Here is a 14,442-nt window from a genome sequence, read left to right as displayed (position 1 = left end):
CGACTCGGCCGGGAAGTCCGTCCGGAAGCAGGGAGTCGGCGTGACGTCACGGGGTGAAGAAGGCAGGATCCGGATGAGTCTGTCGGCTCCGAGCGGAGGGGTGCTTCACATCGACACGGCTCTAAAGTCACACAGCCTAAACACTAGCGCGGTCCGATACACGAGTTAATCATCAATAATCAGCTTCATATAAATAAATGAGTTACTACAGGATCTGCTTCCTTCGGTCAAAGGCGCAGAGATACGAGTTCGGGATCCAGTTCACACACACGGACCGCAGGTTCTGCTGGTTTAGCCAGCAGGTGGCGCTGCAGGCTGAATCCACAGCCAGCAGGACAAACATGGAGGAATTTCTGTAAACCCGGGTTCTGACCAGCGACGGGACTTCCGGCTCTCTAAAGGGAACCGAATCTTCAGGATCCGCTCAAAGAACCGTTCAGATGATCAATTCATTTTATCCCCAATATGGTTTTTATGTTCACTGTTTTTGTGGGTGAAGTTTAAAAAAAAAGTTTAATTATCTTTATTAAGTTAAAATGTTTGTTCTTTCAGAAGCATGTTTTTAGAAAATATGAAGGTTAAATATGCAGCTTTTACATGCGTTGTGTGCATTAATAACGTTTGGCTGATATTTCTAACAGTAGAGGGAAGTTAGCCTCAGAAACAGGAACTGATGTCAGATCATCTGTGATCCAGAACTGCGCTGGGTTTTAATGTCGTCGCCCTCTACTGGTGCAGAACAGGCATTGCAACATTTACTAATGGAGAAGCTGCTGAAGCAAAACCAGGATTTCAGACTTCAACCCAGATTTGGTTCTGGTGGAGGAGGAAAGGTCTCCAGAACCAGAAATTAGTCAATAATTTAGCAGCAAAAAAAGTTTCTTTAAATTGAAAATGTTTACTTTGTTGCCAGTTTTCTGATTACCGTATTTTCCCCACAATAAGGCGCACCCAAAACGCTTCAATTTTCTCAAAAGCCGAGAGTGCGCCTTATAATCCGGTGCGCCTTATATATGGACCAATACTGAGCCACAACAGGTCTCGCAACTACGGTAAGCAGCCGCCGACTTCATTTTCCCCCGTAGAAGAAGAAGCGCGTGGTGCATGCTGGGATATATGACTGCGTGAAGCGTGCTGTTTCATTGTTGGTTGTTGAACAGAGAGCAGCAAGTAGAAGTGTCAGTACAATTACTATTCGAATGAAGGCAACAGCGCTAGCACGCGAACTTAACATCAATGAATTTAGATGCGGTCCTTCTTGGTGCTTTCGGTTTATGAAAAGACGTAATCTCTCCATCCGCACATGAACGAATACCACGTCACTGACTTTACCTCGGGGAAAATATTAAAACAGCTGTTTATTCATTTTGGGAATGAACGGAGTTTTCTCAGAACGCTGGTTTGTAATCTATTAATAAAGTTTGACTGACCTATCTGACTATTTTGTTGACATTCCAATTAGCGCAGCTCCATCTAATGGATGCATAACGTAACTCCAGCCTCTACTGTAGCGTCTATTATATGCACCTTATAGTGCGGTGCGCCTTATATATGAAAAACGTTTTAAAATAGGCCATTCATTAAAGGTGCGCCCTATAGTGCGGAAAATACGGTAAATTGCAAGTTAATTTCTGGCCCTGAAATTAATACGTTTAAATTGAGTCTCACTACTATAAAAATAGAAATAGAAATCTGGCTGTTCTTTCTGAATGTTAAATTTCTGATATTTTTTTCCTCTGATTTCACTTAATTCAACCCAGTTCAGCTGAAAGTTGTGACTGGAAATCTGTAACGTTGAAGTTGAGCTCTTTGAGCCACCGTAGCAAACAGATGTTCTTCCAGCATCTGCACCGTTTCAGGGTTGGACCGGGAATGTTGAGACTGGTCCAGGACTGAACACCAAATTTCCTGTGCAGCGTCAGCGGCGGAGGAAAGAGTAGAGCAGTAGGAGAACTTGTTACGGTAAATCCGGACACTGTTGGATACAAACACGTATCTGTGGTTTGATAAATGCGAATGAAATGCGTTTTAACGAACTCGTTGGCACAGAAATCATCCGCTCTGAGTCCATGTGTGTGAACCAGATAATAGGAAGTGTCTCTCTGCTGCAGCACACATACGCGTCTTAAGTCTGAAAAAGTCCCACGAGTCTTTGCTGCCCGATGGCGGCGTGAAGGTCCGACAGCCGAGCTCCACTCGTGCTACGTTTTAGAGTGAGAAGGCTTTAAAACACTGACGAAGGCCACCAGAGGAACCAGCAGCGACCCGACGACCCCACAGTCCGGGTCAGGCTCAGGAGCTGTGGGGGGGCATCATGCAGGGAGGCATGGTTAGCAGAAGGTCTGTGTTTATCTGTCCTCGCACACACTGCCACCACACAACGAGGAGGACGAAGGTTCAGCTACGGTTTGGCACCACCCTGGACACCCGCTCAGACTAAACGAAAGGTCCGCCGGGCATGCCCAGGTAATTGGGTGCTGCCATTGCCGACGGTGGCGGCGTGGTGCCACTCCAGTGCACCTTCATGTGGTGCTGCAGGTTGGACTTGGAGGAGAAGCGCTTGTCGCACTGCTGGCAGGAGAAGGGCTTCTCCTTGGTGTGGATCCGGCGGTGGCAGATGAGCTGCGTGGACACCCGGAACGACTTCCCGCAGTCCGGGCACTGGTAGCGCTTGGGCTCTGTGTGAATGCGCCGGTGGTTCTTGAGGGACATGAGGTTGGGGAACTCCTTCTGGCAGGAGGAGCAGAAGAAGGTCCCGGTCTTGTGGCTGTTCTTGTGGTTGAGCAGTGAGCTAGCGTGGCGGTACGAGCGTCCGCACTGGTTGCAGATGTGGGGCTTGGCGACCTCATCGTTGCCCTCGCAGCCACGGCCTTTAGCCAAGCTGCCGGGATCGAGTCCTTGCTCTTGCATGAGGGTGAGGTCGAGGCCTGACCCCCAGCCCAGCTCCTGGGAGCCACCCGGCCGGTGCTGCTGGGGTCTGGGCTGGCGGGGTTGCGGCATCTGGCCGTGGGTGATCTCCATGTGGAGCCTGAAGCTGGCCTGCGTGGGGAAGGCTCGCTGGCAGGACCGGCAAGTCAGCTCCCGCTGCTTCTGGTGGACCCGCCGGTGGTTGTAGAGCTGCGAGGAGACGCGGAACGCCTTCCCACAGTCATGGCAGCGGTGGCGGCGGGTCTCAGAGTGGATGCGGCGGTGGTTCTTGAGGGCAAGCAGGTTGTTGTAGGTCTTGAGGCACACGGCGCAGTGGTAGATGCCGACGGTGTGGGTGTTCTTGTGGTTGAGCAGGGAGCTGGCGTGGCGGTAGGAGCGGCCACACTGATCACATCTGTGCAGAGACAAACGGTAAGAGGAGAGAGCGGGGGAGGGGCGGGGAAGAGACACAGACAAGTTAGTGACGGGAGGCAGACATGCAACATCACCTGATAAAGTTTACATACAGGTATATGATCTGAAATCCGGCTCAGAGCTTTCTACAAACTGGTGCACCAGCTAACGTTTCTACACAGGTCACTGGGGGGGACTGCTGTGTGGACGGGTGAGGGACGGGGACATGGACACACAAGCAGGAGGAAAGTGGGAAGTATCTGCTGCTTCCTGCACTGCACACACAGCCTCGGTCTGCCTCGGTACCTAAAGGGATGCACTGAGCGAGTCTGCTGCCCATTGGAAGAACCAGCCACAGCTACCCTAAATTCCTGGTTGGTAATACCGACGTGTGGACATGTGCAGTGCAGCTAGCTCCAAATACTCCCTGCTCTTCCCAAACAAACATCAAAATGCAGCAGCCTCATTCTGCTCAGCAGCCATCAGATCAGACACAGAGGAAAGCTTCAGTCAGAGAAGAAAACAGCATGTAAACAACATCTGAACATGACATGAATGATTGAAGGCAGCCTACAAACTACAATGTGTGATATGCTAACTGAAAGCAAACGGGGATGACTTATCTGGTCTCTAATTCAATCTGTCCAAACTTCAGAAAAATCCGAATTCCGGCACGCGTATGGTCCCAAGGAAGCCGGATTGGAGATCATATACCTGTAATAGACACGTAGAGACCTAAATTTATCTGCACTACTTCTTTTTGTTCCAACTTCGAAGAATCACAAACAACTGACAAGAACTCACGTGTACCGACACTCTTCTCCCTCTCCTGGGGGTGCAGCGGCCTTCCTCCTGACCTCCATGCCTACCTGGTTGTCCCCACAGCGGTGCCGGGCCAGACCGGACCTCCCCTGGAAACTCTTCCCGCAGCTGGGGCAGCCGAACGGCGTGGCGCCCTCTTCATGCACCTTCTGGTGGTTACGCAGGAACCTTGCCAACCGGAAAGCTTTCCCACACGTGTGGCAGATGTGTTTCTTGCGCTGCGTGTGGATGCGCATATGGTTGCGCAAGGCCATATAATTGGTGTAGGGCTTGTCGCAGAAGTTGCAGCGGAAGTTTCCGGTTTTGTGGGTGTGCTTGTGGTTGAGCAAGGAACTAGCGTGCTTATAGGTACAGCTGCAGAGGTCGCAGGCGTACGGCCGCTCATCAGAATCCATGTCCACAGAGCTCCTCTCCATGCTGATGTTGGCTGAGCTGCTGGTGGAGGAAGACGAAGGAAGGTGCTGAGCTGGGCAGTCGTGAGCAGACAGTTCGTCAGCCGTGGCGAATCCTTCGCAGCAGCCGTCGCACTCAAAGTCCATTTGGGCCCCAGGGCCCTGCGGGCCTTTGCACAAGCCAGCTGTAGTGTGAGTGGCAAGCTGCCGCTGAGTGCGAAAACCTTTGCCGCACTCTTGACAGTTGTGCTTCTTCTGGGCAAAGTGGAGGCGCAGGTGGTTCTTCATGGCCAACCGGTTGGGGTACGTGGAGTTGCAAACGTTGCAGTGGTACTCTCCAATTTTATGAAGGTTCTTGTGGTTGGCCAGGCTGCCGGCGTGGCGGTACGTCTTTCCGCATTCTTCACAGGCAAACGGTCTTCGCCCACTTTCAGCAGGGTCAAACTTCTGGGGCCTGGAGGTCCCGGCCGACGAGTAAGGCTTCTTAAAGCCTTGATGGCTGTACTTGACCCCCATGACTGGGCCCTTTGAGGACTCCGCTCTCATTGTCTGCATTTGAGATGGTCCAGGTTGCTGGAAGCGGGAACCGTTGGGACCGGTCCGGACAAGACCTTTGGCCCGGTGCTCCTCATGGAGACGAAGGTGGTTGATGAGCTGCTTTTGGATCTTGAAGGCTTTGCCACATTCCTCACACTTGTGCCTGGAGCAGGGACGACAAAACATGAAGGAGACACACAACAACCACAATGTTCCTACAAAGAGAAAATTCTGTACTACATACAACTGTTAGCAGAGAAAAGTAAGTGAGATACTGCCTGTGGTGTTCCACAAAGATACTTTCTAGGACCCATGTTTTTATCTTAAAAAGTAGACTGACTAAAAAAACATGATCAAGTTCTTCAAAACAAAAACATAAGCAGCATTACTTTCAACCAATTTCAATTGCACATTGTGATGCATTCGGTGTACTTTGGAAGAGACAAACTAACAGAGGTCCTACCAGGACATGGATGCTTGTGTTGATGAGGTTTTCTTAAACCTGGCCCTTGCTTGTAACTAAAAAGCATGAGCAATCCCACAACTGGAGAATAAGGTCATCATTTGTAAAGAATGTAACATTTCTTACTCTACAGAAAAGCACCTCTGACAGCTGACATCCCAGCAGATTCAGTCCAAAGCAGACAGAAATGACCAAACACCCCAGAGCTCTAATGGCCCCAGTTAGCAGGTTAAAGGTTCAATGACTGGAAGAGTTGAAAGAGAAACTATCTTTCCCTAAAACAAGATGGCAGCAGGACTTAGGTTAGCAACGCTGCATCTGGATGAAGGACAACACTTCTGGAAGATCCAAGCTGAAGCCGGGTCTAAACTGGATCAAGGCATGTAATCCAAGGCATGCCAAGTATTTCAACATAAACAGAGTTAATCTTTTAGTATAACATAGCAGAACATCAAAAGAATGCGCCCAAGCCATGGATCTGAAGCCCAGACACCGTTACAGGCCCAACCAAAAACAACGGCCACTCAACCCAGCAGAGGAAGGATCTGAAACCAAAGTCTTTGGGATCTGAGGGAGTTAAAGTTGCAGAGTTGAAACTGATAGTTTGGTATCGGTTCAACTGGTACAATATTTGTTACATTTTCAGCTGGTATGACTCTCTTACACACTACAATGAGTCAAACCAACCAAACCCTTTGAGCAGCCTGTTCCCCCCCTTGCCCTAGTTCAGGGCGCTGAACCAAGAACCACTGAAAGAAATGACACAAAAACCTGTGAAGAAGACACTGAGCACAACTTCCCTCTTTACCAAATGTCAACAAAAATAGAGTGGCCTCAGATTTTACCTACGTTTGTAAGCGGGCCAGAGTTCACTTTTTTGGTCTCTATCATAGTTCAATCTGCCCAAATGAACTGGACTGTCTAGCCAGAAACACTGGAGTTGGATTAAAGCTGGTTAACTCGGGCTGGTGGGAATCCAGAATTAAAGAAATTACGGAAGGCCACCACCACATGAGCCTGTGGCTTAATTTTACTCAACATAGGAAACCTCACCTAGGCTGGACATGGATGGACTGATCACTCTGTGATGGAGGTTCATGCTGTTGCTAGCTGACGTCTCTGGTGAGGCCAACAACAAACAAGTTTTTCACTTAGCGAGTAGTAAGCAATCCTGTACAGATGAAGTCTGACTCCTTTGGTGTTCAGTCACAACAGACAGAGCAACAACAGGACCGTGATGACCTTAATGTCCAGCCCCACTGGCCCCTCCAAAGGGAGCCCACGTTTCTACTAACATAGTGTTTGTTCATCTCTTTGAAAAACAGCATGATGTTTTTGGAAACAGCAAATCCAGATTTTCAAACTAAAGACATATTTTTCAAATAAGTTGCAGGGTTTAGCTTTCAAGACATTTACGATCATATTTAACCGTTCACAGACTAGTGAACATGTTTTGAGATTTCTTGTGGAATTTCAGATGATGTAATATAATTCTCCATAGCTCTCTTTTTAACTCCACTGTTTCATGACATTTAAAATTGAACTATAAGCGTACCTTTTGAGGTCAAAGTGGGTCCTTTGGTGGTTCTTTAGCGCCAGCAGGTTGTAGTAGCGTTTCTGGCACACCAGGCAGCGGAAAACGCCGGTTTTATGAGACTTCTTGTGATTGAGGAGTGAGCAGGGGTGTCTGTATCCTCGTCCACACTGGTCACATTTGTGTGGTTTGTCACTTTGATCAACCATTGGCCTGCGCCCATCGCCACTGGCTCCAGCTACACCTTCACTGCCAGACATCCCTTTGCCTCCATTTAGGCCAGACTTATTCATTCCTCGGTTCTTACCGGGGCACAAGTGAGTGACCAGGTGGTGTTGGTCGGTAAAAAACATGCCACAGTCCACACATATGTGGTTACGTCCATCCATCTTGTCATTGCCATTGGCTGAGCCACCGGTGATACCTTGCTGCTGGCCGTCTGGCCTCTGGGGGCCGTGGATTAACTGGTGATTCAGGAGGTCCTGCTTCCTGGAGAAGCTCTGGCCACAGGTGGAGCAGATCATCCTCCAGTCCTGATCCAGATTGGATGGTCCTGCTCCTATCGGGTTATTGGCGTGGCTGCGAAGGTGGCTTCTGAGAGCTCTTAGGCTGGCATAGTGATTGCCACATACCGAGCACTGATACACCTCTCCATCATCGTCGTCGTCTTTGTCGTTGCTGCCCATCCTCTTACCCCCGCTCTGGGAGTAGGGTCTCTGGCTGCTGCCTTCTTTAATGCTGCTGGAGCTCCCGGAGGGCATGGATGTCCCACCAGAGCTGTGGTAGTTCATGTTCCCCATGAAGCCATTAGACATGTTGCTTTGCTGCTGCTGTGGCGGTTGTTGCTGTCCACGGCGGGGACACATGTGCGACTTGATGCCCGAAACATCCCCGTACATCTCGCCGCAGTCGGCACACACGTGTCTGTCTGCCTGTCGGTGAGTAGAGTTGCTCTGGGAAAGCGAGCTGCCATCAAACCGATCATGGAACTCTAGGGAGTCCAACCCGCTGCTATGGCCGCCATCCGGCACAAAGTGAGAGGAATCACCAAGGTTTCCAGGCAGTGAGATTGGAGTGTTTGTGGTGCTGCCCTCCTGGACGTAGCTCTGCTGGGAATCCAGCGTGAGCGGCTCAGGAGACAGCCAGTCGCTGCTGTCGTTGCCGATTGGCTGGTTGGAGGGGCGGCCCTTGTGGCTCCGCAGGTGGCTATGAAGGGCCGCCAGGTGGGGGTACTGCTTACAGCAGATGGTGCACTGGTAGTGTCCAGTCTGATGGCATCGTTTGTGATTGACCAGACTCCCTGCATGCCGATAGCTTTTGCCGCATTCTCCACACTTGAAGCGGCGCTCTTCGTCATCTGGAGAATTGGCCTGAGGCACCCGGCCACCAGAGGGCGATGCCACTGAGCCCTGTGATCCAGAGCTGAGTGTGTCCGAGTTGAGTATGGAGCTGTCCTGACTGTGGGAGGGTGGATGAGGATCATGAGTTAGATAGTGAACTTTTAAAGTCTCTAGGTCTGGGTGTCCAGCCCCACAGTATGCACATGTGTAAATGGGGTTGTTGACTGGGGGACCCATGATTGGGTCGTACGGGCCCCTTTTATCTGCAGGAAGCGGGGGTAGGGGCAGAGGGTCACCCAGTGCCGGGGTGTACGCCGGGGACCGCACGGCACTCAGGTTGTGAGGCATGATGCCGGGGAAGCTGCGCGGCAGTCCGAGTGAGGGCGAGGCCGTGTTGTGCAGCAGGATGTGCTCCTGGAAGTCTGCCTTGTTCGGCAGCGCTATCTGACACAGGTGGCAGAAACAGGAGGCAGACTCATCGCTCTGAGATGACTGCGAGCTGGCGCTGCGCTCCGAATCATGGAGGCTGCTGCCAGCGCCGCTGCTCACCATGGTCACCCCTGGAGTCTTGAACTTTGAGTGAGTCCTCTCGTGGCTGTTTAGCGCAGCCAGATTGCTGAATTGTTTAAAACACACAGAGCACTTAAAAGTTCCTTGTTGGTGACACTTTTTGTGGTTCACCAGACTACCGTGATGCCGATAGGTTCGGTCACACTGGTCACACTTGAACGGTCTGTCCCAGGCGTCGTCAGATTCAGGGGAGCCTTTTTTCCCGTGGTCGTCTGTCTCGTGGCCAGGTAGGACACTATGTCCAACACCACTGTTGTTCAGATGGGAACGGCCAAACCCATCCGAGAGGTCCTGGGCCAGGCCGAAGCTCCTCTCGTCTTGGCCCGCCTCCTCAGGGGCCTCCTCGTTCTCCTCCTCTGTGTGTGCACTGCTTGGGGACAGAGTATGGATCCGAAGGTGGTTTTTCAGAGCTACCGCGTTCGGCAGCGTACGCGTACAGACTGGACACTGGAACGAACCCACTTCGTGAGACTTCTTATGGTTGGCTAGGCTGGCTGCGTGCTTGTAAATCCGTCCACACTGTTCACACTCAAAACGACCGCTCTCTTCCTGCTGATAATGTGCTTTCATATGCTCTAGAAGACTTGGAGTACTCGGGCAGACCATATCACATTCTTTACAGGGGAATCCCTTGGCACGACTCATATCATGCATTGCCATAGTACTCTACCCTGGAGCAGTTGGAAGGAGTCACGGTTCACAACGTAGTAATGAACAGTGAAGGGTTGGGGGGTCGGGGGGGATGGGGGAGGGGAGAAGACAAGGTTGCTTAGCTCTTTAGCTGAGACTCCAGGCCATATTCCACCACGAAAGGACATCCAGCCAATCACGGCCCGCCTTGGGGTGGCGGGCCAGCAGGGAGCGATGGGAACCAGCCAATGAGGAATCACTGTGGAGAGAAGAAGAACATAGTTACTGATGGATTCACACGGCTTCCAATCCAAAGTACCCGTCAACAACTCTTGATTTCTACAATCAAATCTTTAGTTTTGATGGGAAATGTTTACAAGTTCAATTATTGGGAAAGTCAAGGGTTAGTACTGGGGGTGTGCAATGTGAACTACTTATTTTCACAATATTTAATGTTATTTATTGTGATTTATTGTCACTGTGCTTGGTTTCCAGCTGCACAGTAAAAAGAGCTACCAAAAATGAATAATGCTTCAAGAACATCAAAGGAAATTCACAAAGACATCGATCCGCAGACAAGCACCGCTTCAACGGCTGTTTCAGATCGCTAAAGGCTACAACCGACAAACTGAGAAACCGTTTTTACCCATCAGGAAGATAGAGCACCTTACACCCGGTTTAAAGTCCCTCCACTGGCTCCCTGTAGCTCAAAGAATAGACTTTAAAATACTGTTGTTAGTTTATAAATCACTGAACGGCTTAGCACCACAATACATTAAAGATCTGCTGTTGTTGTATCAACCTTCCAGACCTCTCAGGTTCTGGTTCTGGTTCTGCTCTGCATCCCCAGAACCAGAACCAAACGAGGAGAAGCAGCTTTCAGCATCTATGCACCACAAATTTGGAACAAACTTCCAGAAAACTGTAAAACAGCTGAAACACTGACTTCTTTTAAATCTCCACTAAAAACCCACCTGTTTAGGATTGTATTTGAAATGTAATCAATTACAAATTTATTGATGAAACTTGACTTAATGATTGATTCTATGTTGCTTTGTGTTTCTGTGTTTGTAATGATGTAAAGCACTTTGAAATGTCTGCTGCTGAAATGGGCTATACAAATAACATTTGATTGATTGATCAGCCATCACTTCGCTCAGTGATCAGTTTGACCTCGCCTGTTTTTATGTCCATTTGAGTTTTCAGTTAACTTTTTATTCATAGTCTTGTTTTTCAATGTTTGATGTTACAATGACAGTAAAGATTCTATTTATTCAGCAGGTTTATTTGTATAAATCAATCACAGTTCTAATCTAAGTGTCTCTGTGGGCCAAAGCTGCGATTGTCGTTGGGCGTCACAAAGAATCATTCTGAGGGCTGCAGATGGCCCCCGGGCCACACTTTGGACATCCTGTGGCAGCCAATATTAGCCGAGTTAAAATCAGGCTCATGTTTGAAAGAAGAGGAGGAAAGAGTTTTGTTTGACTGGTCCGTTCCCTGAAGCAGCAGGAAGCAGCCGGTTCCAGTGTTGACCCGGCCCGTGTTTGTTCTGGGTCATGTGACCATCAGCGCTTCACCTGCCTGCAGGTTGACAGGAGGTACAATAAAACAGCAAACAGGAGCAGATCCCACTCAGAGCTGGACGTCCTCTCTGTCCCTCCACTTTCTCACACATGAAGCTGCTGATAAAACTTTTTGTTTTCTTATTTATGGTTGATACCACAGTAGGGCTGGCCATTCATCCATCATCATCTGTCATGATAAATTTCTTATGATTAGAATTTTGATTTATCATTGTCACAATAAATTCAAATTAATAAAGTTTAAAAACCCCACAAACTGTCCTTATTATCAGGACTAATAGTTTTATTATTTTCTCCACTGTTTGTTTAACGAAACCATCAATAAACACCAATAGGTTAGGAAATACAGTTACTGTGTGCAGTTTATTGATATAAATCTCTCTTCTTTGTGTGGCTGTTGTCCTAAAGACGCTCATTACAAATGGGAAAGTTTTTCAGGAACGTTATTTGAATTTGTGAAGCTATAATTGTTGTGCCATCCAGTCAGTCAGCTAATTAAAAAAACAAGTAATCAATTGTGTTTACACTGCAAAACAAAACCTTAGTAAACACTAAGATATTTATAGAAAACACAAAGATCATTTCTAATACAAATATCTTAAATGTAACTTTTCAACATGAAATATGAATCAATAATTCCTCGATATCGATGAAAAAGTTGTAATTCCATCGGCGGGAAAAATGTTTTGTTGTAAGTGAAATAACCTGCCAGCATGAATAAAACTTTTTCATCAAAATGAAAGTTATTTTTATCTTATTTCAAGTGTACTAAGATATTTTCACCAGAAACTACACCAAAAATACTTGGTAAGATTTTGTGTTTTTGCAGTGTATTGTCACTTTTATCACTATCAATAGCATCACAAAGATATCAGGATAAAACTTTAAGTCCATGTGACCAACTCATAGAACAGAGACTATTATTAGTTACTGTTTACATGTTTAACCATCTTCAGAGTTTGGTCCATATTTGGGCTCCATGCTGATAATAAAGCAATAAAAACTGATAAGTGTAAACAGCTGGACGGTTTTCCTGCAAACAACATTAGAAAAATAAAAGTTTTTCTGATGCAACCAATCAGAAATAAACTCATTTATAGTCATATTTAAGCTGATTTTATATATTATTATACAGTACATTATTGTTAAAAGCACATTTTTAAAATTGTCTATAAGTATTAAACACACTTTACATCAAACCACACTACTGTTTATAAAACTAGTTTTTTAAAAATCAGTCTGATGTAATATTCTAATTTTTAACGATTAATCCTTTTATTTCTGTCATAATTGACAGAAATAAAAGGATTAATTCATGGAAAAAAATCTACTTAACATTTAACACGAGAACTGGAAGACATTTTAAATATCCAAAATAAATAAACTAACAAATGGAGTAGAGACCAAAACACCAGACTGGAGACTTTTATCATTCAGATTTGGTAGAAAGAGAAAAACGATAATTAATGAAAAATGAAAATGATTGAGCTAGTTTTTATTTATGGTTTATTGCGACGGGCCAACTGGAGCCCCGTGATTCTGCCATGGTGGCTCTGGTCCAGGTTATGATCCCAGAACCCGGTTTTCCAGGAACTGTTCACACCTCAGCATGATGCTGCAGCAGCGGGTTCAGAGTTCAGGTGTGAAGCTGAGCTGCAGCCAATCACAACTTTCCCTTCAGCTCATCATGTAAACAAACCTGCTGAGGCCTCAACCCGACCGGAACGGCCCGGCTCCGTTCACACACCCCCGGTCTGACCCGCTTTAACGGTCCCCCTGCTGCTCCGGTTCCCCACCCGGTTCCTGGCCCGAACAGAGCCGGACCGGACCCAGAGAGCCGCCCGGGGCCGCCTGACCTTGGCCCGTCTCCTCCCGCCCCGGTTCGGCCTCGGCAGGAGTCCATCCGGACAAAGCGGGGCGATCCGACATTTCCAGCCGCGGACATTCTTCTCCGGGCGGGGAGCCGCGCTCCGTCATCCCGCTCCTCTGCGGTGGACGGCCGGCGCGGCGGACCACCGAGTGTTCCCGACATGATGCGGGGCGCCACCTGCAGCCATCAGCCCACTCCCACCGAGACCCACGAATATCTGAAATGGCTTTCAGCCGCGGCGGCGAGCCATTTTACCGCAGCTAGCGGGGTTAGCTCGCTTTGTAATCACAAACACAGACCCTCCTTGGTCCAACCGAGCTCCGAGCCCAGTCCACCGACCCAACATGGTGCCGAACCCCGGAAGAGGGTCCTGCGGTCATTTCAGAGTCAAATAACGGATATTTAGAGCAGAGGAGGCGGAGGAGGGAGCTGATGCTCGGCCGAGCTAACGGTTAGCGCCTGGCTAGCGATTAGCATCTTCGCGATGAGAGAAAACAGAAACGCGGACGTTAGGGACAACCAAACAGCAAGAGAAAAACGCACATCCAGCAGTCCCGCATAGCTGCGTGTCCGGCTTGGAGGCTGATCTCGGAATTTCCTCCACATTTAGTGCCGGAAAGCTGCCTCCGCTGCAGCAGCTAGCCGCGGTTAGCAGCGCAGCTAGCTCCCAGCTACACAAAGATCCCGACAAACACACCGCGGCCCCCCTTTCATGGAAAACATCGGCTTTCCTCCGTTTTCCGTCACAAACTCACCCCTCGGTTGGCCTCTGCGCCCGCAAGCAGAAGGATGCACGGCCTGGACCCACAGATTGTGCACCTTTCACAGACTAGACATGCTTATTTTCTCCTCCTGCTCACCCTCCGACTTTTTCTGCTGTGTCCCCCCGCCGCCGCTTCAGCAGCACACTTCCTGCCGCTGCCGCGCGCGGTCGAGTCGAGCGGCGCGGCGCATGATCCCAAACATGACAGTGTTCCGCGGCATCCAGGTCCAAACCGAGCCGAACCCCGCCTCTAAAGAAAACATCTTCAGATATTAGTCTGATAATTATGTAAATTAATCTGTGCGGTCAGGGCCGACCGAGGTCTGAATGGGGCCTTGAGCTGAATTTGATGTGGGGCCCCTTTTCCAGTTCAACAGTTTCAACACATATTTGTTAAAAAAAAAAAAAGGTCTCCGTTTAAGTGGCTGACCCTAAAAGCAGTCACACATAATTAGTTATTTGTGAACAAACCAAACTCAAACATAAAGAATTCAACTTTATGCTTGAGTTTGATTGAAACAATAAACAATGAAGATAATTCCTTTAAATCTCACTGTAAAATAATAAATACTTTAATTTATTAATGCTGAAAGTGTCAACAAATGTAATTATCTTCT

The 14,442-nt window shown here is 48.4% G+C and overlaps 1 protein-coding gene across 8 annotated transcripts; it reads right to left on the bottom strand.

The window, feature by feature from the left end:
• Positions 1-1,735: 1,735 nt before the first annotated feature.
• LOC114159662 (zinc finger protein 646) lies at positions 1,736-14,093 on the bottom strand. 8 transcript variants are annotated; one of them, XR_003598637.1, is made up of 6 exons: positions 13,818-14,093; positions 7,091-9,868; positions 4,126-5,235; positions 3,628-4,035; positions 3,435-3,517; positions 3,207-3,322 (listed from the first exon to the last, which is right to left on the bottom strand). XR_003598637.1 is itself a non-coding variant. In XM_028041712.1 (5 exons), exons 2-4 carry the CDS (start codon positions 9,637-9,639, stop codon positions 3,957-3,959), a joined length of 3,738 nt encoding a protein of 1,245 aa, XP_027897513.1. In that variant the 5' UTR covers positions 9,640-9,868; positions 13,818-14,092; the 3' UTR covers positions 3,193-3,324; positions 3,945-3,956. The 8 variants fall into 8 exon arrangements, 5 of the variants coding, with proteins under 5 accessions (XP_027897509.1, XP_027897510.1, XP_027897511.1 ...); XM_028041712.1 differs by lacking the exon at positions 3,435-3,517 and having other exon boundaries at positions 3,193-3,324; positions 3,945-4,035; positions 13,818-14,092; XR_003598635.1 differs by having other exon boundaries at positions 3,435-4,035.
• Positions 14,094-14,442: the final 349 nt, after the last annotated feature.

This window comes from Xiphophorus couchianus, chromosome 16 (assembly GCF_001444195.1).
Source record: "Xiphophorus couchianus chromosome 16, X_couchianus-1.0, whole genome shotgun sequence".
Taxonomy (NCBI): Eukaryota; Metazoa; Chordata; class Actinopteri; order Cyprinodontiformes; family Poeciliidae; genus Xiphophorus; species Xiphophorus couchianus.
The sequence above is the reverse complement of the archived record's forward strand: the minus strand, read 5'-3'. Positions and strand labels throughout refer to the sequence as shown.